The 16,356-nt window shown below is 45.3% G+C and overlaps 1 protein-coding gene across 3 annotated transcripts in view; it reads left to right on the top strand.

Annotated features, from left to right (window-relative positions):
* CADM1 (cell adhesion molecule 1) overlaps window positions 1-16,070 on the top strand; it is a 326,949-nt gene extending 310,879 nt beyond the window's left edge. For all 3 annotated transcript variants that reach the window (XM_024751830.1, XM_024751829.1, XM_024751828.1), the window contains 2 exons: window positions 11,019-11,150; window positions 13,117-16,070. In XM_024751830.1, coding sequence (XP_024607598.1) covers window positions 11,019-11,150; window positions 13,117-13,235 — 251 coding nt within the window. In that variant the 3' untranslated portion in view covers window positions 13,236-16,070. The remainder of the gene's footprint in view (window positions 1-11,018; window positions 11,151-13,116) is intronic.
* The last annotated feature ends 286 nt before the right edge of the window (window positions 16,071-16,356 follow it).

The following is a 16,356-nucleotide window of genomic DNA, read 5'->3' as shown; positions in this document are numbered from 1 at the left end:
TGCAGCTTTTGAGACATTCTGATCGGTTGCTTCTTAATAAGTCAGTAAGGAAGGGCCCTTCCTCATCAGGAGAAACCAAGGCAGAGGACTGTAGATGCTGACTCCAGCCTTTTGGAAACAAGGGTTCCATGTTGCCCTTCTTGAAGAGATTTCACTGCAGCTCCCTTGAATAGCTGGTTGCTAAGGTGCAGCTTTAACTACAGGTCTCACCCAGTGAGAGAATAAGATGGTACCACTATCTTTCACAAGCCATAGATTTATTGCCTCCTCTGTGCTTCTGTCAAACCTCAGGGACGCCTTTATTTTTCTGCTATGTAGCATGTCCCAGTTTGAACCTGGCTGATGGATTCTCCCACAGAGTGGAAGCTCCAGGAGGCCATATTGGTTTTGTTCACTGCTGTACACCTGTCGTATCATAAGCACGCAGTTGATACCTGTTGGACGAATGAGTGAATTCCATACCCCAAGGAGTTTAGATAGATAAATAAATAGAAGATTAGAAACATAGCCGGCCATCAAAGGAGTGTTTTATTTTTGCCTCTTGGTGGTGGTATATTTAGAGAAGTTTCAAAAACGTTAGCTTGATTTTTTTTGGAAATAAGAGCAAATGAGTCCTTGTCCCTGCTTAGAATATCATGCTGAGTGTAAGAAGACTGACTCCTCTGTTCCGATCCTGACCCTAAATAAAACGGCCCTCTGGCACAGTGGCAATTGTATCTTCTCAAGGATCCTGAGAAGGGACCAAGTTCTCCTTGGCCCTGATCCCTCTCAGCATATCAGCCAGACAGGATCACTCATATGCAGGAGTCATTTTTCTCCTCTTCAGGAAAATGGGACGACATCAGCCCTTATCCCTTCCCCGAGCATCAACAAGGAAGGAATACTCCAAGTCTCTTGGCTCTGCACCAAGTCAGAGGCAGCCTTGCTGCAGCTCTATCAATCACCCCTGAGTCGGGAGTGATAAGCCAACAACTGTTTGTGTTCATAATAATTTGGTTAAATTAATAATTACGTTGTCCCCCTCCCCTCCCCCGTCCAGGAGCGCTGCCGTTGTATATTGCGAGGGAGCCATAAGTCAAGTAGAACCCTGATGATCTGTCAGGCTGGGGCCGGGCTGCCTTTGCATCTGGTTTGATGAACTAATCAAAAAGTGATTAGCACCTTTGTTCAAAGGGGATGCCGATTAACCAATTACTATTGATTGTGAGCATGGCTTCACTCGGCAGCAAAGAGACATCTGAAGGGAAAAAAAAAACACCAGATAAAAATTGAGCAGCTGTCATAGTGTTTAAATTTATTAAAACAAAATACATTACTTTGTATGAAGCTGTCTTGAAATGGGTCACTGAAGGAGAGCATATTGATTGAGAAAGGATGAACTTCTTAAATTTTCTGTAGCCTAGAGACTGAATTCAATTATAATACAAGACAAACAGGTTAACACCCGTCTTAAACAGTCCATCAATAAATTAGAGGAGGTGTTGTACATTTAATGCTAAGCTGTGGTAATGAATAATATTACCATCCATTCCCTGCTCCATCTGGGTAGAAATTTCATTCTTTCCTTATTATGGATAAATGTTATATCCTGCGTTTCCTTCACAATAATGATGGTCTGTCTCCTGCCGCCCCCTTGTCCCGCTTCCTCCCCCATACACCACTGCCACCTCAGCTAATGACCGTTTCCTCAGCACCATATGGTGCCCCAGCCTCACCCAGCAAAGCAAGTGGCCCAGCTGATCCTCCTCTTTAATCTGCATTAAAAAATTATGCTTGTGTGTAGTTCAGTGATTTAATTATTGGAGGACCTGGGGAGCTTCTCCAGTTCTACTTTGAACCCTTTCATTGACTTTCTGGGTGTTAACTTTATTGATGACGGATCCACAAGAGTTTTGCGTTGCTTTATCAATTACATCTGCTATTTCCCGGTGACAGCTGGTGGTTATTGCCACCCATGTGGAATAGAATAGCTTCAAGCCTATTTATCCTTCTATTTTATTTTAAAACTTTTTTAAAAATGCCTCCAACTGCCTCCTTCCCTTCAGCAATGGAAGGTCCTTCGGGGACTGTTTAGTGGAGTGTGGTGGTAAATGTGCCGCCTGCCAGGGAATGGCCCTCCGGCACAATCAGAGCAATCCATCAGGCTTCTGCTTTTGAAGCAAAGGCACCAACAAGAAATTTCAGAGCTCTCGTGCTTCCCAGAGAGAGACACGTTTTCAACTCTGGCCCTACGTACAAGAAAGTGATCTGGAAAAATCAACATCTCCCTCACAGTCCATAGAAAAGTACGGATGGAAGGCAGATTCTAAGTGGCTTTGATAATCCATGCCAGGTGTTAAGGAAGAATCTAGGTGAGCCGGCTATAGTCCCTTAAGTGGATTACAGAGGAAACGGGCTCAAAATATGGTCTAGATTTAGTTCATGGAAGCACTTAAAGGCCTTCAGATCCAGGGTATCAGTTCTGGGGTGGGATATAAGACCATGTGGCTGTTGTGAGTGTCCGCAAAGTCTGGCTGAACTTGCTTGAAATGTGTGTAAGAAACTGTCAATAGACATGGCATTTGGGGGGACTCTTTCCTTACTGGCTCCCACGTAAAGTATGGCCCAGACTTGGTAAACAGCCAATTGCATTTTTTTGTTCGGCTAGTAATAATAATGATGATGATAAAGAAAAACATCAAAAACCAGCTGGATTATGTAGACAAATTCAAGATCTGGCCCCTAAATCGCAGTTGAGGTCTTATTTAGCTTGTATTTGTATAGTATTTGACCGCTCAGGAAGCTTACGCACACATATGATCTCATTTGATCCGCATTCATTCAACAATTGTTTGAGCCCCTCCTGTGTGCTAGGCTCAGGCCTGGGCACCAGGGATGCAGCAGTGAACAAGACCAACCAGGGGCTGGAGCTGCCCTGGATTTCACATGCCAGGATCCTGCCCTCATACAGTTACATTCTAGTGAGAGAGACAAGCTCAAAACACAAGATAATGTCAGACTAATGCTGTGGGAAAAAATAAACCTGGGTAAAGTGAAAGTGAGTGACTGGGGCTGGGAAGAGGTGGAGGGTAGCTTAGAAATGCTCACCAGGGGAGGCCACTGAGACAGGAAGACCAAGAGATGAGCATGACCAGCCATGGGAGGATCGTCAGGAAAATCCTGGGAGATCGTTAAGGAAGGGGTTGTTTACAAATGAGGGAACAGGGGCTCCAGAGGTTACAATAATTTACTCAAGAGACAGAATCAGAATTTAAACATGTGGGTCTTCCCGGTTCTTCAGGAAACAGAGACTTAGGTTGCCATGGATCACGGGCCCAGCTGCTCCGCGGCACGGGGGATCTTCCCGGACCGGGGCACGAACCCGCGTCCCCTGCATCGGCAGGCGTCCTCTCAACCACTGCGCCACCAGGGAAGCCCGAGACTTAGGTTTAAAGTGGTTATCCTTCCCCTGTGAAATCCACACTTCCTTTGCCCTGGTATCTTCTTGGGAACTCTTTCCCTCTTGGACCCTTTTCGATTCAGTCTGTGCATCCAAGGAATGAAGCAGGGAAGATTGAGCCCTCCAGAGCCCATCAGGTATAGAGCCACGTGCTGACGACCGGGAAAGGTCTCTTCCAGCGTTGAATCACGCTCTTTCCCATTCAAAGGGGACCTTAAACTCTGCTCATGTGTTTTCAGTGCCATTGTCCCATTGATCTCCTAAATTATGGGATGGATTTCCCACTGAGACGGTCCTAAATGCCATGGGAAAGTGTTGAGTTGCACAAGGTTAAAACATGTAGATTACCTTATTTTAAAATTCCTTTTAGTACAAGGCAGTGGACTGACAAATCATATTGGGTCCATGCCAGCTTGGCCATGACTTTACCACCGCGATGTAAGTTTGAATTTCATGGTGTTGCTGATCTTCCCATAATCCAACATGCTGCTGTTTCCCCATGGGGAGGAAGGAGACCATCAAATAGGAAATTTTCCTCCAAATTAAAGAGTTGGCAGGCTACGACACAAAATATGAATTCCAGTTCTACAGGTTGGACACTGCTTTGGGGTGACTTCACCATATTCATTAATCCATCCTCACACCCCCAAATGCCTGAGGTCCACTGAAGCATCTTTCTCCAGAGAGAGATTCTAGTGGGAAATGTATGTTTAGAAATACTTTTACAACCCTGTTCTCTTTATCAGATGTATACTCTTTAAGGAAAACTCCAGTCTCATCCTCAGTACCTTCCTGTTGCTTAAAATGGAAAAGGCAATCACACTTCTAAGTCCTTATGGTTAGATGAATAGAGAGGACTCGGGAGTGTGCCTTGTGGTCTCTTTGGTGATGATTAATGTCTTTGGGAGGACTTGCATCTGTTGCATCAAGTCATTTCCACTGTTGGTTACAATAACAAAATCAAGTTACTTGAGAAGGGGGAAAAATCAACAGTAAAAAACAAAAATCTTGTTCTCATGTTTAGCTGACAGCAAGAGCTTAATATCCTGATACTTAAATGGTACACCTGAGTGATAACTTGGACTGGGTGGCTCACAGGACTGCCAGGCTCACAGCCTTGACCACCACCCAGGGCCACCAGTCACAGTGTGTGCCATTCTACATAAATGAAAAGAAGGGGTTTGGTGACTTCAACTCAGCTAGTGTCTGTGGGGCATCTTACCCTCTGAGAACAATGCTGAGTGTGTAGTACGACCCTTACCCCAAAGAGCTAGTAAGTATTTGCCTGGAATCAGTGATTGGAACTGGAATAAAGCCCTCTGTAGGCTTTATTACAGCAGATTTCAATTTGGCAAACACTTCTTGAGTGCCTATGATATGCCAAGCCCTGGCCCAGAGAGACACCTTCATATTCAGTGACACACTGGCCTCTCAGAACACCCCTGTGAATTGTATGATGGTGTTCCATGGCTCAGAGTAGCTGATTGACCTGCCTGAAGTCTCACAGAAAAGCAGTGAAGCCCAGCTTCTAGGCCAGATCTGTGGGCAAGTCCAGCGCGCTTTCCAGCGGGCCATACAGGATGTGAGGTCCTAACTCTTCCTGCATCTCCTGTTCGGGCCTGTTTCTGGAGGATAACATAGGCAGTAACCGCCTAAGAGCCCGTGTGCGGTACTCCTGATTTCAGTGAATGCCTGCGGAGCTCTGGGTGGCAGGATGATGGTGATGATGATGACTGCAGTTTTCCTTGAAGTAGCTTAACATAGTTCCTTTGCAACGATAGCATAGCTGCAGTTACGTTGCTAGAATGAGATGCAGCCAAGGGGTAGCCCTAGATGTCTGGGATGCTGTATGAGAACCTTCATGATTTTTCTTGCCTTACATTTATTCCTTCCCTTCCACTTTCTCAGAAGACAGAAAAGAAATGTTATGCTGCACGGAGGCTAGTGTGTTCCAATATATATTAACATCTTAATGGGAAAGCTGTGCATGTACTGTATACATTTACTACTCTCTGACAAGAGGGAATTAAATGTCAGAAGGATTTGTAGCATCTATAATTGAATTGCTGCTGAGAAAAGCAAATCTTAAAGAAGAATAACATATTAGGATTAGCAAATAATGTGGCATTTTGTCAGCGCATGCCATTCAGTTTGTTCCCCTTCAGTAATAAAGTTGTGCTTTTTAAAATGCATACTTACTTTTGTTGCCACGGCGGGAGCTGCAATAGGTGATGGGAATGAGAAGCTGCGGTTTGCAGGTGGTGCCAGGTTTGCAGCTTGGTTTTGTTTTGTCTTTGAGGTCAGATTTTGGTTTTGTCTCAGATGTGGAAAATCCACTGTCAGGCTTTTTCTTTCTTTCTAGTAAGAAGTAACAGATGACATCATAGTCATTAAGCTTCCTATGCAATAGACTAATCCCTACAGCCCTAGGAAGCAGGGGGCAGCGATTCCACCATCAACACCGCTTCTCGAAGTTTCCAATTAAACTGACTTGTCTAGCCAGACCGCAGCCCAGGAGAAAGACTAGAATTAAAGCAAGTGACAGAACTGCTGTGAAAAGTCAACAGTTTCACTTTTTTCCCAGCTATTCATCGATAGAGAAATTACAGAAGGTTGAGCATATGAATTGTCCAATAGATAGAGGTAGGAAGACCCATCTCCTTAGAACCTCCCCTATGTTTTAGGTATTAATTTTGAAGATGAGACCTCAGGTAGTTTATAACCTTTGTTGAAAAATAGTATGTGCATTTAAGGGGAGTGTCTAGCTCTTCACAAGTTTTTAAGCGTGCTTTCTAGCCCAGGCCAAGGGTGAGTTGAAAGGTGAAGGAAAGCCAAGGCAGGGTGGTCCTCCCGCCCTCCGCCATGTGCTTGAACCGTATTTCTGTATCACACTTCAGCTCCTCCGAGGTGGCAATCTGAGTGTCCGCCTGGGCTGAAGGTAGGCCGGCTGCAGCTGCAGTGGGCAGTCTGCTCAGCAGCCCCTCTGCCCACGTCGCTGTCTGCCAGGAGCTTGTCTAGGACATCCTGGCCATTCCCTAGCTATCCACGGATCTCTGCCTCGGGCAACAGAGCCTCCCAGGCTTTTCACAGATCCATGATTAAGGCATTCACATGGCAGTTTATGTCAGGCATCCCGTGCCAGGTGGTAAAGTAGCCATAGCAACCGGGATCTGTTAGGCAGCCTGACTGCCGGAGCCCCGGCACTCAGTCATTTGAGGAGTAAGAACAAGTAGAGAAAAGGAAGCCCCTGCAGGGAGGGGAAGGAGGCTGAAGTTCCACTAGCCATCACTTTTCTTGTCAGGCCCTAAGGAACGAGCGTCTTTAGAACTCCCCCTTGCATACTGCCCACGAGGAAAGGATCAAGCCAGGCCACCTGGCCCAAAGTAAAGAAAACTGAGCAGATTGGGGCATCACTCTTGGGAGAGTCCTTGAATTTTTTTTGTCCTGGCGGTTTCTAAGATGCTAATGGGAACCCCATGTGGTTGAAGCTGTGACCCAAGCAGTAGTAGCCAACTTAGCATTCTGCAAGCAGCTCCGTAAACCCTCACCTGGAGCCAAGTTGTTCCAGCTTTTTGCCCAAAGAAGAGCTAACTCACGAATACTAAACAGTTCATGACTGAGCTGTCCTTAAAGAGTCTCGTGTTACACTTAGAGCCGTAGACGGGGCTGCAGCACGGGACAGTGCGGGCAGGAAGGATTGTGCCCCAACTCTGAGTTGACACTTCCCAGCATCTACAAAGTGCCCCTGAAAATCAGGCTCATGGAAGGACAACGCCTCAGTTACTTGAAATCCCGTGTGAAGTGATCCGGGATGGCATTCCACAGTCCAGTCGGAATGTGTCACCCAAACGTGCTTGGTTCTTCAAGGCTGGAATAACCTTTGTGCCATAAATGTACACCAAGTCAAAATGTGGCTTTCCTCTTTGCGGTGACGGGGAAAAGCTAAGTCCCAGCAGGAGGAACACCGTTACACCCGTTACTGAGAGGAGCAATCGTGTCTCTTAGAGACAGGAAAACACTCCCTCTAAACCAAAGAGCTGTCTACTTGCCTGAGGATCGGGCATGTTGCTAGTGTTTATTTTTCAGTGTAGAAGCTGAGGACAGCTGTAGAATCTGTCGGTTTCCTTCTCTGCCTGATTCAGAAAAGCAGCCCGAAATCTGGAGAGGATGTCCCCCGTCAAGTTCATGGGACCTGAGGGAAAGGGTCTGCACCCCAAGAGGAGAAGGATCTGTGGATGATGGTGAAAGTCATAGACTTTCCCAGGGTTTTGTCTTCGAGGTAATCGCTCACGGAACTGACCAGAGCTTTTGCTCTGTGAGCAGAACAGGAAAGACCACAGAGCCGATGGACTTTGTCAGAGCCGCGCTCCTGTTGGTGGCTGATACTACCCTGGGTTCCAGTTTGCATCCTACTCCCTTAGCCCGGTGCCTCTCTGTGTAGAATCTTGTGTTACTGCTTTGTGCAGTGAGCCAGGCACCAGTCCACAGCATCAAGGGGTAGGTAACCAGCCTCCAGCTATACCCCTCACCACCTTGGACCAATCGACGGCACTGTAAAAACTCCCCACCCAACCCACACGTGGACACACAAAAAGGAGTGAGACGAGTCTGGAAACAGCACCACTCTTGATAGCGGATGCCGGGTCATGCCAGGCGCTGGAGGATGGCCAGGACTGCATCAGTGCCTGCTGCAGTAAACCCCGGGGCGGGCCAGGGGTGGGAAGAGGCGGGGCAGAGCTGCAACCCACACTGTGCCCTGTAAATTCAGCATCACTTACCTTCTGGGTCCGTCTGCAGTAACTGAAGGCAGGGAAGATGTCTCGGGGATTAACTGGTGGTAGTAAACTTTCTGATCAAAGTGAGTATCAGAAGATAGCAGGAGAGATTACCCCTATAAATAAGTATCTGTAAAATATGTATGTCCTTGAGGGTAGGGAAGATAACTAGAACCCAGGTATTTAATGTGGGCACAGGGCAGGGAGGAAAGGAAAGAGCCACACTGAGCCTCTTCAGCTCTGAGTTCGTGGGGAGCAAAGGTCAAAAGAATGGTTTTGGCTGGAAAAATTAATCCCACAGATACGTATCCTGTGAGGTTAGTTGGTTGGTTCTTCTTTATCACAGAGCTTCCCCCTCCTTCCTCATCTCTCCTCCCTGTCTCCCTCCCTCGCCCCTGTTCTCTCTCTGGCTCTCTTTTCCTAGGCTTCTAGAATGTTCCTGTGCCTAGGCATGGAGAAGTCAGTCCTGTAACAGAGGACAGGGGAGTGCTTCCCCCAGTGGGTTAAGCCTGTGCTGGGGCGGCTTCCCTCCCCTCCATCTGCCTGGGACGGGACCTCTCTTCACCTCTCGCCTCTTGTACCTAACTTTCCCCCGCTGCTCAGTAGCTGGCATCACCCAATTCTAAGACACAGGGAGTTAGTTGAAAGAGCCTTAGTTGAAAGAGCCTTATCTCTCAATAGGTCTGAAGCTCATGGCCATTGGAGATGAGCTAATTCTCATTCCCACAAGATCCCCTATTTTGACAGCTCCCTAAGGAAAGCACAACTTTCTGGCTTTTCCATGACTTGGGTCTCCCACTGAGCAATTTTGAACATGTGCAGTTGGGGTGAGAGTCTCCAGCATGTAAAGCACCATCCTCCAGCAGATACCCCGTGTGCAGGGGCACCCTCCAGGGCACGCTCCCCTTCAACAAGCTCTGTTGTCTTAAAAGAAAAAAAAAAAAAAACGTTTCCTTAGCAGAGTTCTGCCTCGTTGAAATGACTTTCAAGACACAGAGGCTGTTGGCCTCTGCAGTAGGCAGCACGCTGGGCTGCGGAGGGAGATTCCACTCTGCCACATTTCAAGTGGAGCTTGTTAGACATGTGGCTGGAGGGGCCACACATCACGGAGTGGGCTAATTGGCTGCAGTGCACTCCGCCTCCAACCCATCTCCATTCTCCAATTAAACTCCCTTCACCCTGTTGTCCTGGGCGACCTGCTGCTGCCTCTGATTTGGCACTTCTGTTTGGGTTTGGATTGGGGATTTTTTTTTTTTTTTTTGTCGTCCTTTCAAAGGTAACTTAATGAAATACTTTAAATACTTCATTTTTTAATTTAAACTCTTAATTAAAGCACTTTTCATGGAACCCTCAGTCACGAGTTATTTCCCCACATCCTTCAGTACTTAATCTCAGAGCAGAATTGGAAATATCGATAGAAAGTGTAAATCATGCCCTCCTGCTGAGAGCGTTGTATCAGGTTTCGGCTCAAAAGAGCACCATTACCTTTAGCTGTCACGGATCTGTACACTTGATCGATAAACTTCAAATATTATTAGAGGTGGAGGCTTCAGAGATTTGCTCTGTTCTTTGGAGAGAGACAGAGATAAATCTTTCTTAAAAATTGACTCGAATTTGCACTCTCCGTCTTCCTGGTGAAATGCATTTCTCTTAGGCGTCCAGCAACTGCTACGGGGACAGATTTATAGGCCGTGCGCTTCCTGTACTGAAAGATTTAAATGGTAAATCCTTCACATATGACTTCACAAATCATGTAAAGTTAAAAGTTTTTTTACCGTTTCTGTTGCTGCTGTACTTAAATTGTAAGGTGCAGCTAGTAAATCATTTTAATGGAGGTGTCATACTTGACTCAATAAAAAAAAAAAAAGACAATGGTTTAGCTTCCACTCCAAAATGTTAATGTATTAATCAACGGGAGAATAATTGTTTTTTACTACATTATAAATCTCGGGTGCCATTAGGATTTCAGCAAGGGGTGATGTAGACACATTCCTAAATTAAAATTGTTTACACTGCCATACATCCATTCTGCATGGCCATAGCTCATTCGGGGTTCACTTTGGAGTTGTTCCCCAGCCAAACATGTCGTTCCCCAGTCGAAAGAAGACATCCCGAGGGAGTGTTGCTTATAAAGGAAAATTAATTGCATCGTGAAGTGTTAAATAAATAAAAGAAAAACCATCTGTGGCAATGGACAATTATTCCTTGCTGTCTTTTTTGAAATAGGTTTTTAGACTGTGGCTTACTCCCTCATACATCCCAAATGTAGCAGGTATGTCACTTGCCTCTAGTCCCCTAATCCTTGTTTTCTCTCTAGGCAGCTGGGGCTTTTGAGCGCCTTACTTTTCCCATGCAAATGCCTGGCAGGGAATAAGTCCCTGGGCATCTCTAGAAAGATGCTCCAGCCAGCCCTCCACAGCTCCCGTTATGGCCTGAAGGTGCCATTCTGAGCGCCCTTAAATAGTTAGGTCGGCCTCCTGAATAGGACCTGCAGCTGGTTACAGAGAGAGGGAATGCCAAGACCAGGTCGGGACTGGACAGACTCTATTTCTTCTCTCCCTGCTCCCTAAGCTTGTTTACGTGCGTTAGCGTCCGATGCCGCTTAGAATGAAATGCCTTGAGGGGAGCACAGATCAATGCAGCACTGAGCAGGTCCCCTCGGTGGAACTTGATCCATCTTGACTGTTCTCTCTGACTCTTCCATTAAGAAAGAAGGTGACCGCTGACCCTGGAGGCAGTGTCGCCAGGGCTACTGGTGTCTCGCAATACCCTCTACATCCCTGTTCCTCTTCTGATTTCAACAGATTCTCGAGCAGGTGAAGAAGGCACGATCAGGGCAGTGGATCACGCCGTGATTGGCGGCGTCGTGGCCGTGGTGGTGTTTGCCATGCTGTGTTTGCTCATCATCTTGGGGCGCTATTTTGCCAGACACAAAGGTAAGCCAGGCGCGTGGGCAGCCAGGAGGCCTCGTATCACCACGGCGCCTGCCTTTGGGAGACTTTGCAAGGTTGTCCTTGATAGGCAGTTTGGTTTCTGTGGCCACACAGCCTCTTTGATTCCTGAAACTGGGAGAGAAAAAAATAGAAATCTTAGCAGCGGCTGATTAGGACTCGAGTTGATGAGTAGCACTCCTTGATTTGGGTTTTTCTCTAAATGAACAGCTTTATAGGTGTGTTAGGGGACAGAGTGAAAATTCGGAGGGGCTGGCGTGTGAGGTGTGGTTTATCCAACCCCTAAATGATAAACAGGGAAAAAGCAGCTGCATAACCTTTTGCTTTGCGGGATGCAGGTAGACTAGCCCTGCTCCCCGACCCCCAACTCTGGGTAAGCTGGGCACAGCAGCCAGGATGCTTTCTTGGTTTGATGTGCCTTAAAAGCCACATAAATATGTATTTTTAAAATTATGAGTGCAATTGATTTAAATTGCCATTAATCATGTCACTTATCAGCTGTGCCGTCTGGATGGGCAATCATCTTTGGGACGGCTCCTCCTCTCTGCCCCATGCTGCTCTGAGCCTCTTCTCTCCCCTCCATAATTTATCCTTCCCTTTGTTTGTCGGCCCTTGTCTTTCTTGGGTATTTTTCTCAAGTGCTGTGCAGTAGGCTCCCGAGCCTTTCCTATAGTATAAACTCCAGGCACTGGCAGTCTGCTTGATTGTAGAACTCGGGCTTGGGGAGGGTCCCCTGAGCACAGCAACAGAGGTCCAAGGTGTTTGACAATCACCTTTAGAATCCGAAGTGCCCGTCTCGAGCGTAAAACGGTTTGGGGCCCTCAGTACTGGGGGTCCTTCAGTGAGTGCTGCACAGGCCCAGCACTCTGTATACCCTCTGCCCACGCCCAGGAGGCAGTCTGTTTGGCCAGAGAGCAGGGCCAAAGTCTGCACAGCAGCTGAGGGGACCCAGGGAAGAGGGCATACTCTATAGCGGAAAGGGACGTGGGGGAATCATCTGACCGCCTGCCTTCTCAGACTTGTCACTTCGAAAACTTGAAAATACAACAAATAGATCGGCCTTTCTTACTTAAGAATCTTGGAGAATACAATAGCTAATGGGAGGAGGGTGATGTGATTATGACGGGCAGTGGAAGCTCTACCTGTATTTCATACTGAGGTGCAACCCTTGTCTTTCTCCGTGTAAACCATTGGGACTTGCTGATAAAGAGTGTCACCAACTCCGTTAACGTTCTGTCTATTGTCATTATAAAGTGGCTATGCCAATTAGCAAATCCATGAATCTGGGTCCGGGCTAGAGTGACATCAGGAGCGAGAATCACTTGTTCCTTAAGGCAGATCCCACGCCTTGATTCCAGCTGTTACAATATCAGATTATTTCTTGATCTGGAACCCCACTCTGTGATGGAAGGCAGAAGAAAACCAAACCTCCTTGTGCAAGTTGAAGCACATTTTCACTTATGGACAGGCAACAGTGCTTCCTGAAGACAGGAGACGAGGGTTCAGATAAATGATGTGAGATGACAATAGAACGTCAGCAGGGCCCTAATTCATTTATTGGCTAATTGCTCTTCCTTGCTTTGGTCTTTAACCATGTCCGTGCACATATCTGGCCATTGGTCCTGGGCGTTTACTGTCAGCAGCTCTCCAGCTTTCTGCATTTTTAGCTCCCACTCACGTCTTCTTCTGCTGACATCCTCTGGTCATAATCACGGCTCTAATGTCTCATTTGCTGAATTATATCGCAGCGGTTCAGTTGGAGTGGTGCCTTTGGAACCCCCGGATCCCCATTTGTCTCACCCACCTCGCTCTCTTCTTCCAATTGTTTTTTCCCCTCTGCTGCCTGCACACCACTTCGGCTGATGATGGCCATAAAGCAGGTTGCCATCTCTGTACCACTTTACACAGAGGCCATCAGACAGTCACGGTGCTTTACCCCTTCATCTTTCAGGTACATACTTCACTCATGAAGCCAAAGGAGCCGATGACGCAGCAGACGCAGACACAGCTATAATCAATGCAGAAGGAGGACAGAACAACTCCGAAGAAAAGAAAGAGTACTTCATCTAGATCAGCCTTTTTGTTTCAATGAGGTGTCCAACTGGCCCTATTTAGATGATAAAGAGACAGTGATATTGGAATTTGCGAGAAATTCGTGTGGTTTTTTACGAATGGGTGGAAAGGTGTGAGACTGGGAAGGCTTGGGATTTGCTGTGTAAAAAAAAAGAAGAAAGAAAGAAAGAAAGAAAGAAATGTTCTTTGAAAATTACACTCTGCTGTTTGACACCTCTTTTTTTGTTTGTTTGTTTTTTCAATTTTTATTTCTTCCTACCAAGTCAAACTTGGATACTTGGATTTAGTTTGGATAGATTGCAGAAAATTCTGTGCCTTGTTTTTCGTTTCTTGGTTGTGTTCCTTTTTTTATTTTTTTTTCTCCTCCCTCCTTTGTGCGCATTTATTTTTCCCAAAAAACTTTGGATTTTTTTTTTTTTTTTCCAAAATCTCCCATTTTGGAATTTGCCTGCTGGGATTCCTTAGAATCTTCCCCCCCACCCCTTATTTTCTTATTGTTTTTCCTTTCCTTTGTTTATTTTTTGAAGTAACTGCTTTCTGTTCAAAATTCAGTTTCATAAAAGGAGAACCAGCACAGTTTAGATTTCATAGTTCAGAATTTAGTGTATCCATAATGCATTTCTTCTCTGTTGTCGTAAAGATTTGGGTGAACAAACAATGAGAACTCTTTGCTGCTGCCCATGTTTCAAATACTTAGAGCAGTGAAGACTAGAAAACTTAGACTGTGATTCAGAAACTGTTCTGTTTGCTGTGGAACTACATTACTGTACAGGGTTATCTGCAAGTGAGGTGTGTCACAATGAGATTGAATCTGTCTTTAATTCTGTATCTGTAGACGGCTCAGTATAGATACCCCACGCTGTCCAGAAAAGTTTGGGGCGGAAAGGGCTCCTCCTCTTTCAGTGCCCTAAACAGACGTGACAGGTGAGGTCTGTTCCATTTATATAAGTGGGCAAATTTGAGTTGCCACAGAAGGGGAAGTAGGGAGGGGGGAAAGATAGTTCTGCTCTGGTTATTTCTGTTCCAAATGATTCCATCCACCTTTCCCAATCGGCCTTACTTCTCACTAATTTGTAGGAAAAAGCAAGTCCGTCTCGTGTGCGAATGACTGAATGGGACAGGGTTTATTTTGTTTTATTTTTGTTTCGTTTTGTTTTCTGCTTTGTGCTTAGTTAGGAAGGCAGTAGGATGTGGCCTGCATGTACTGTATATTACAGATATTTGTCATGCTGGGATTTCCAACTCGAATCCGTGTGAAACTTTCATTCCTTCAGATTTGGCTTGACAAAGGCAGGAGATACAAAAGAAGGGCCAGTATTGTTCTCAGACTGGTCTGCTGTCCATCTCAGTTCTCGAAAGGTCAGAGCAGAGGTGGAAAAACAGCAGGTAGGGATTTTTCAGTTACTTAATCAAAACTCAAATGTGAGTGTTTTTATCTTTTTACCTTTCATACACTAGCCTTGGCCTCTTTCCTCAGCCTTAAGAACCGTCTGCCAAAAAATTACTGATCCTCGCATGATGGCAGCCATAGTGCATAGCTACTAAAATAAGTTACCTTGAACATATCTTAGAGGGGGAGCCTTGGGAAGAGGTAGAGGAGTCAAGTTACCATTTACCTTTTTTTAAAGAAATGTGGGGATTTTCACTGAAATGTCTAGGAAATCTAGAAGTAGTCCTGAAGGACGAAAACTAAACTCTTACCGTATGTTTTGGTAAGGCTCCAGACTCCAGAATACAGTCCCTATGGAAAGATGGCATCAAAAAACAGATAGATCTATATATATATAAATATATATTATATAACATTTTCAGTGAGTAATTTTGGATTTTGCAAGATGCATTTTTACTATTGTTACATTATGTGGAAAACTTACGCTGATTTATTTAAGGGGAAAAAAAGTGTCAACTCTTTGTTGTTTGAAAGCGTGTTTATTTTTCTTGTCTTTATTTTAACCTTTGATAGAACCATTGCAACATGGGGGCCTTTTGGGAACGGACTGGTATGTAAAAGAAAATCCATATTGAGCAGCATTTTGTTTTCCCCTCTCCTATCCCTAGGCACTTAACCAAGACAAAAAGCCACAACAAACATCCCTTTTTCAGTGAATTTTATAACGTGCAGCTCTATTCCGAGCCCTTAGCACCCATTCCGACCATAGTATAATCGTATCGAAGGGTGAGAACCATTTAGCCTGTCATTGAAAGGCTTTTCTCAGTTGTTCTTTTTAGGAAAAAAAAAAAAACAAAAAAAAAAAAAAAAAAAAAAAACAAAGAAACAACCCCCCCCGCCCCACAAAACCCTACCATTGCTCACTGAATCGGCATCGCATCTTGGGGAACCTCCCGTCTTTCCGTTTTGAAAAGTGTACAGTAGTGCAGTGCTCCTGATGTGACTCTGTGGCTTTTACAATGTTGACATGTCTCAGGTTCATGTGTTTTGATTGGTGTTTTCCGTCTCAGGTAGATTGCGAAGTGTAGGCCCCATGCATTGGAAAAAAAGATAATAATAAAACAAAGCAAAAACGGGAAATTACGGATTTTAGTTGTATATTGGTTTATGTATTTTCTTCTTAAGTATACAATGCACTGTTTGAAATGTGTTGTTGAGTATTACTTTGTACAGGTTGATCACTTTTTTTAGAGTGAAGAAAGAACAAACTTGTTTTTTGTGTTTTTTAAAGGAATATAAAATAATGAAGGATGTATAATTGATGCCAAATAAGCTTGTTCTTTAGTCACACCGACGTCTGACTTCTCCCTTTAGGCAGTTCTGGTTTTGAGGTGTACATGGACGATGTTACGGTGTATGAAACTCCATATCCATATGTTCCATTCCCATTTTGTATTGGTTCATGTATACCATTTTTACAAAAAAAAAAGAAAAAAAAAGAAGTACTATAAAATATCTGTCTTCTTAATAAAAAAATTAATGTTACAAAGTGATCCTTTTTTCTCATCATGGACTTCTTACGGACGTCTCGGCCTGGGAGAAGATGGGCCCCTGGTCCGGCTTCCTCCTTAGCACCTCGCGCAGGGCCAGGAGCAGGGGCAGTAGATGCTAGGAGGTGCTGCCGGCTGGGCTTCTCGGGACCGCCTTCTCTCCTCCTCCGCTCATCCT

The sequence above is a fragment of the Neophocaena asiaeorientalis genome, unplaced genomic scaffold (assembly GCF_003031525.2).
Source record: "Neophocaena asiaeorientalis asiaeorientalis breed wild unplaced genomic scaffold, Neophocaena_asiaeorientalis_V1.1 scaffold479, whole genome shotgun sequence".
Taxonomy (NCBI): Eukaryota; Metazoa; Chordata; class Mammalia; order Artiodactyla; family Phocoenidae; genus Neophocaena; species Neophocaena asiaeorientalis.
The sequence above is the reverse complement of the archived record's forward strand: the minus strand, read 5'-3'. Positions and strand labels throughout refer to the sequence as shown.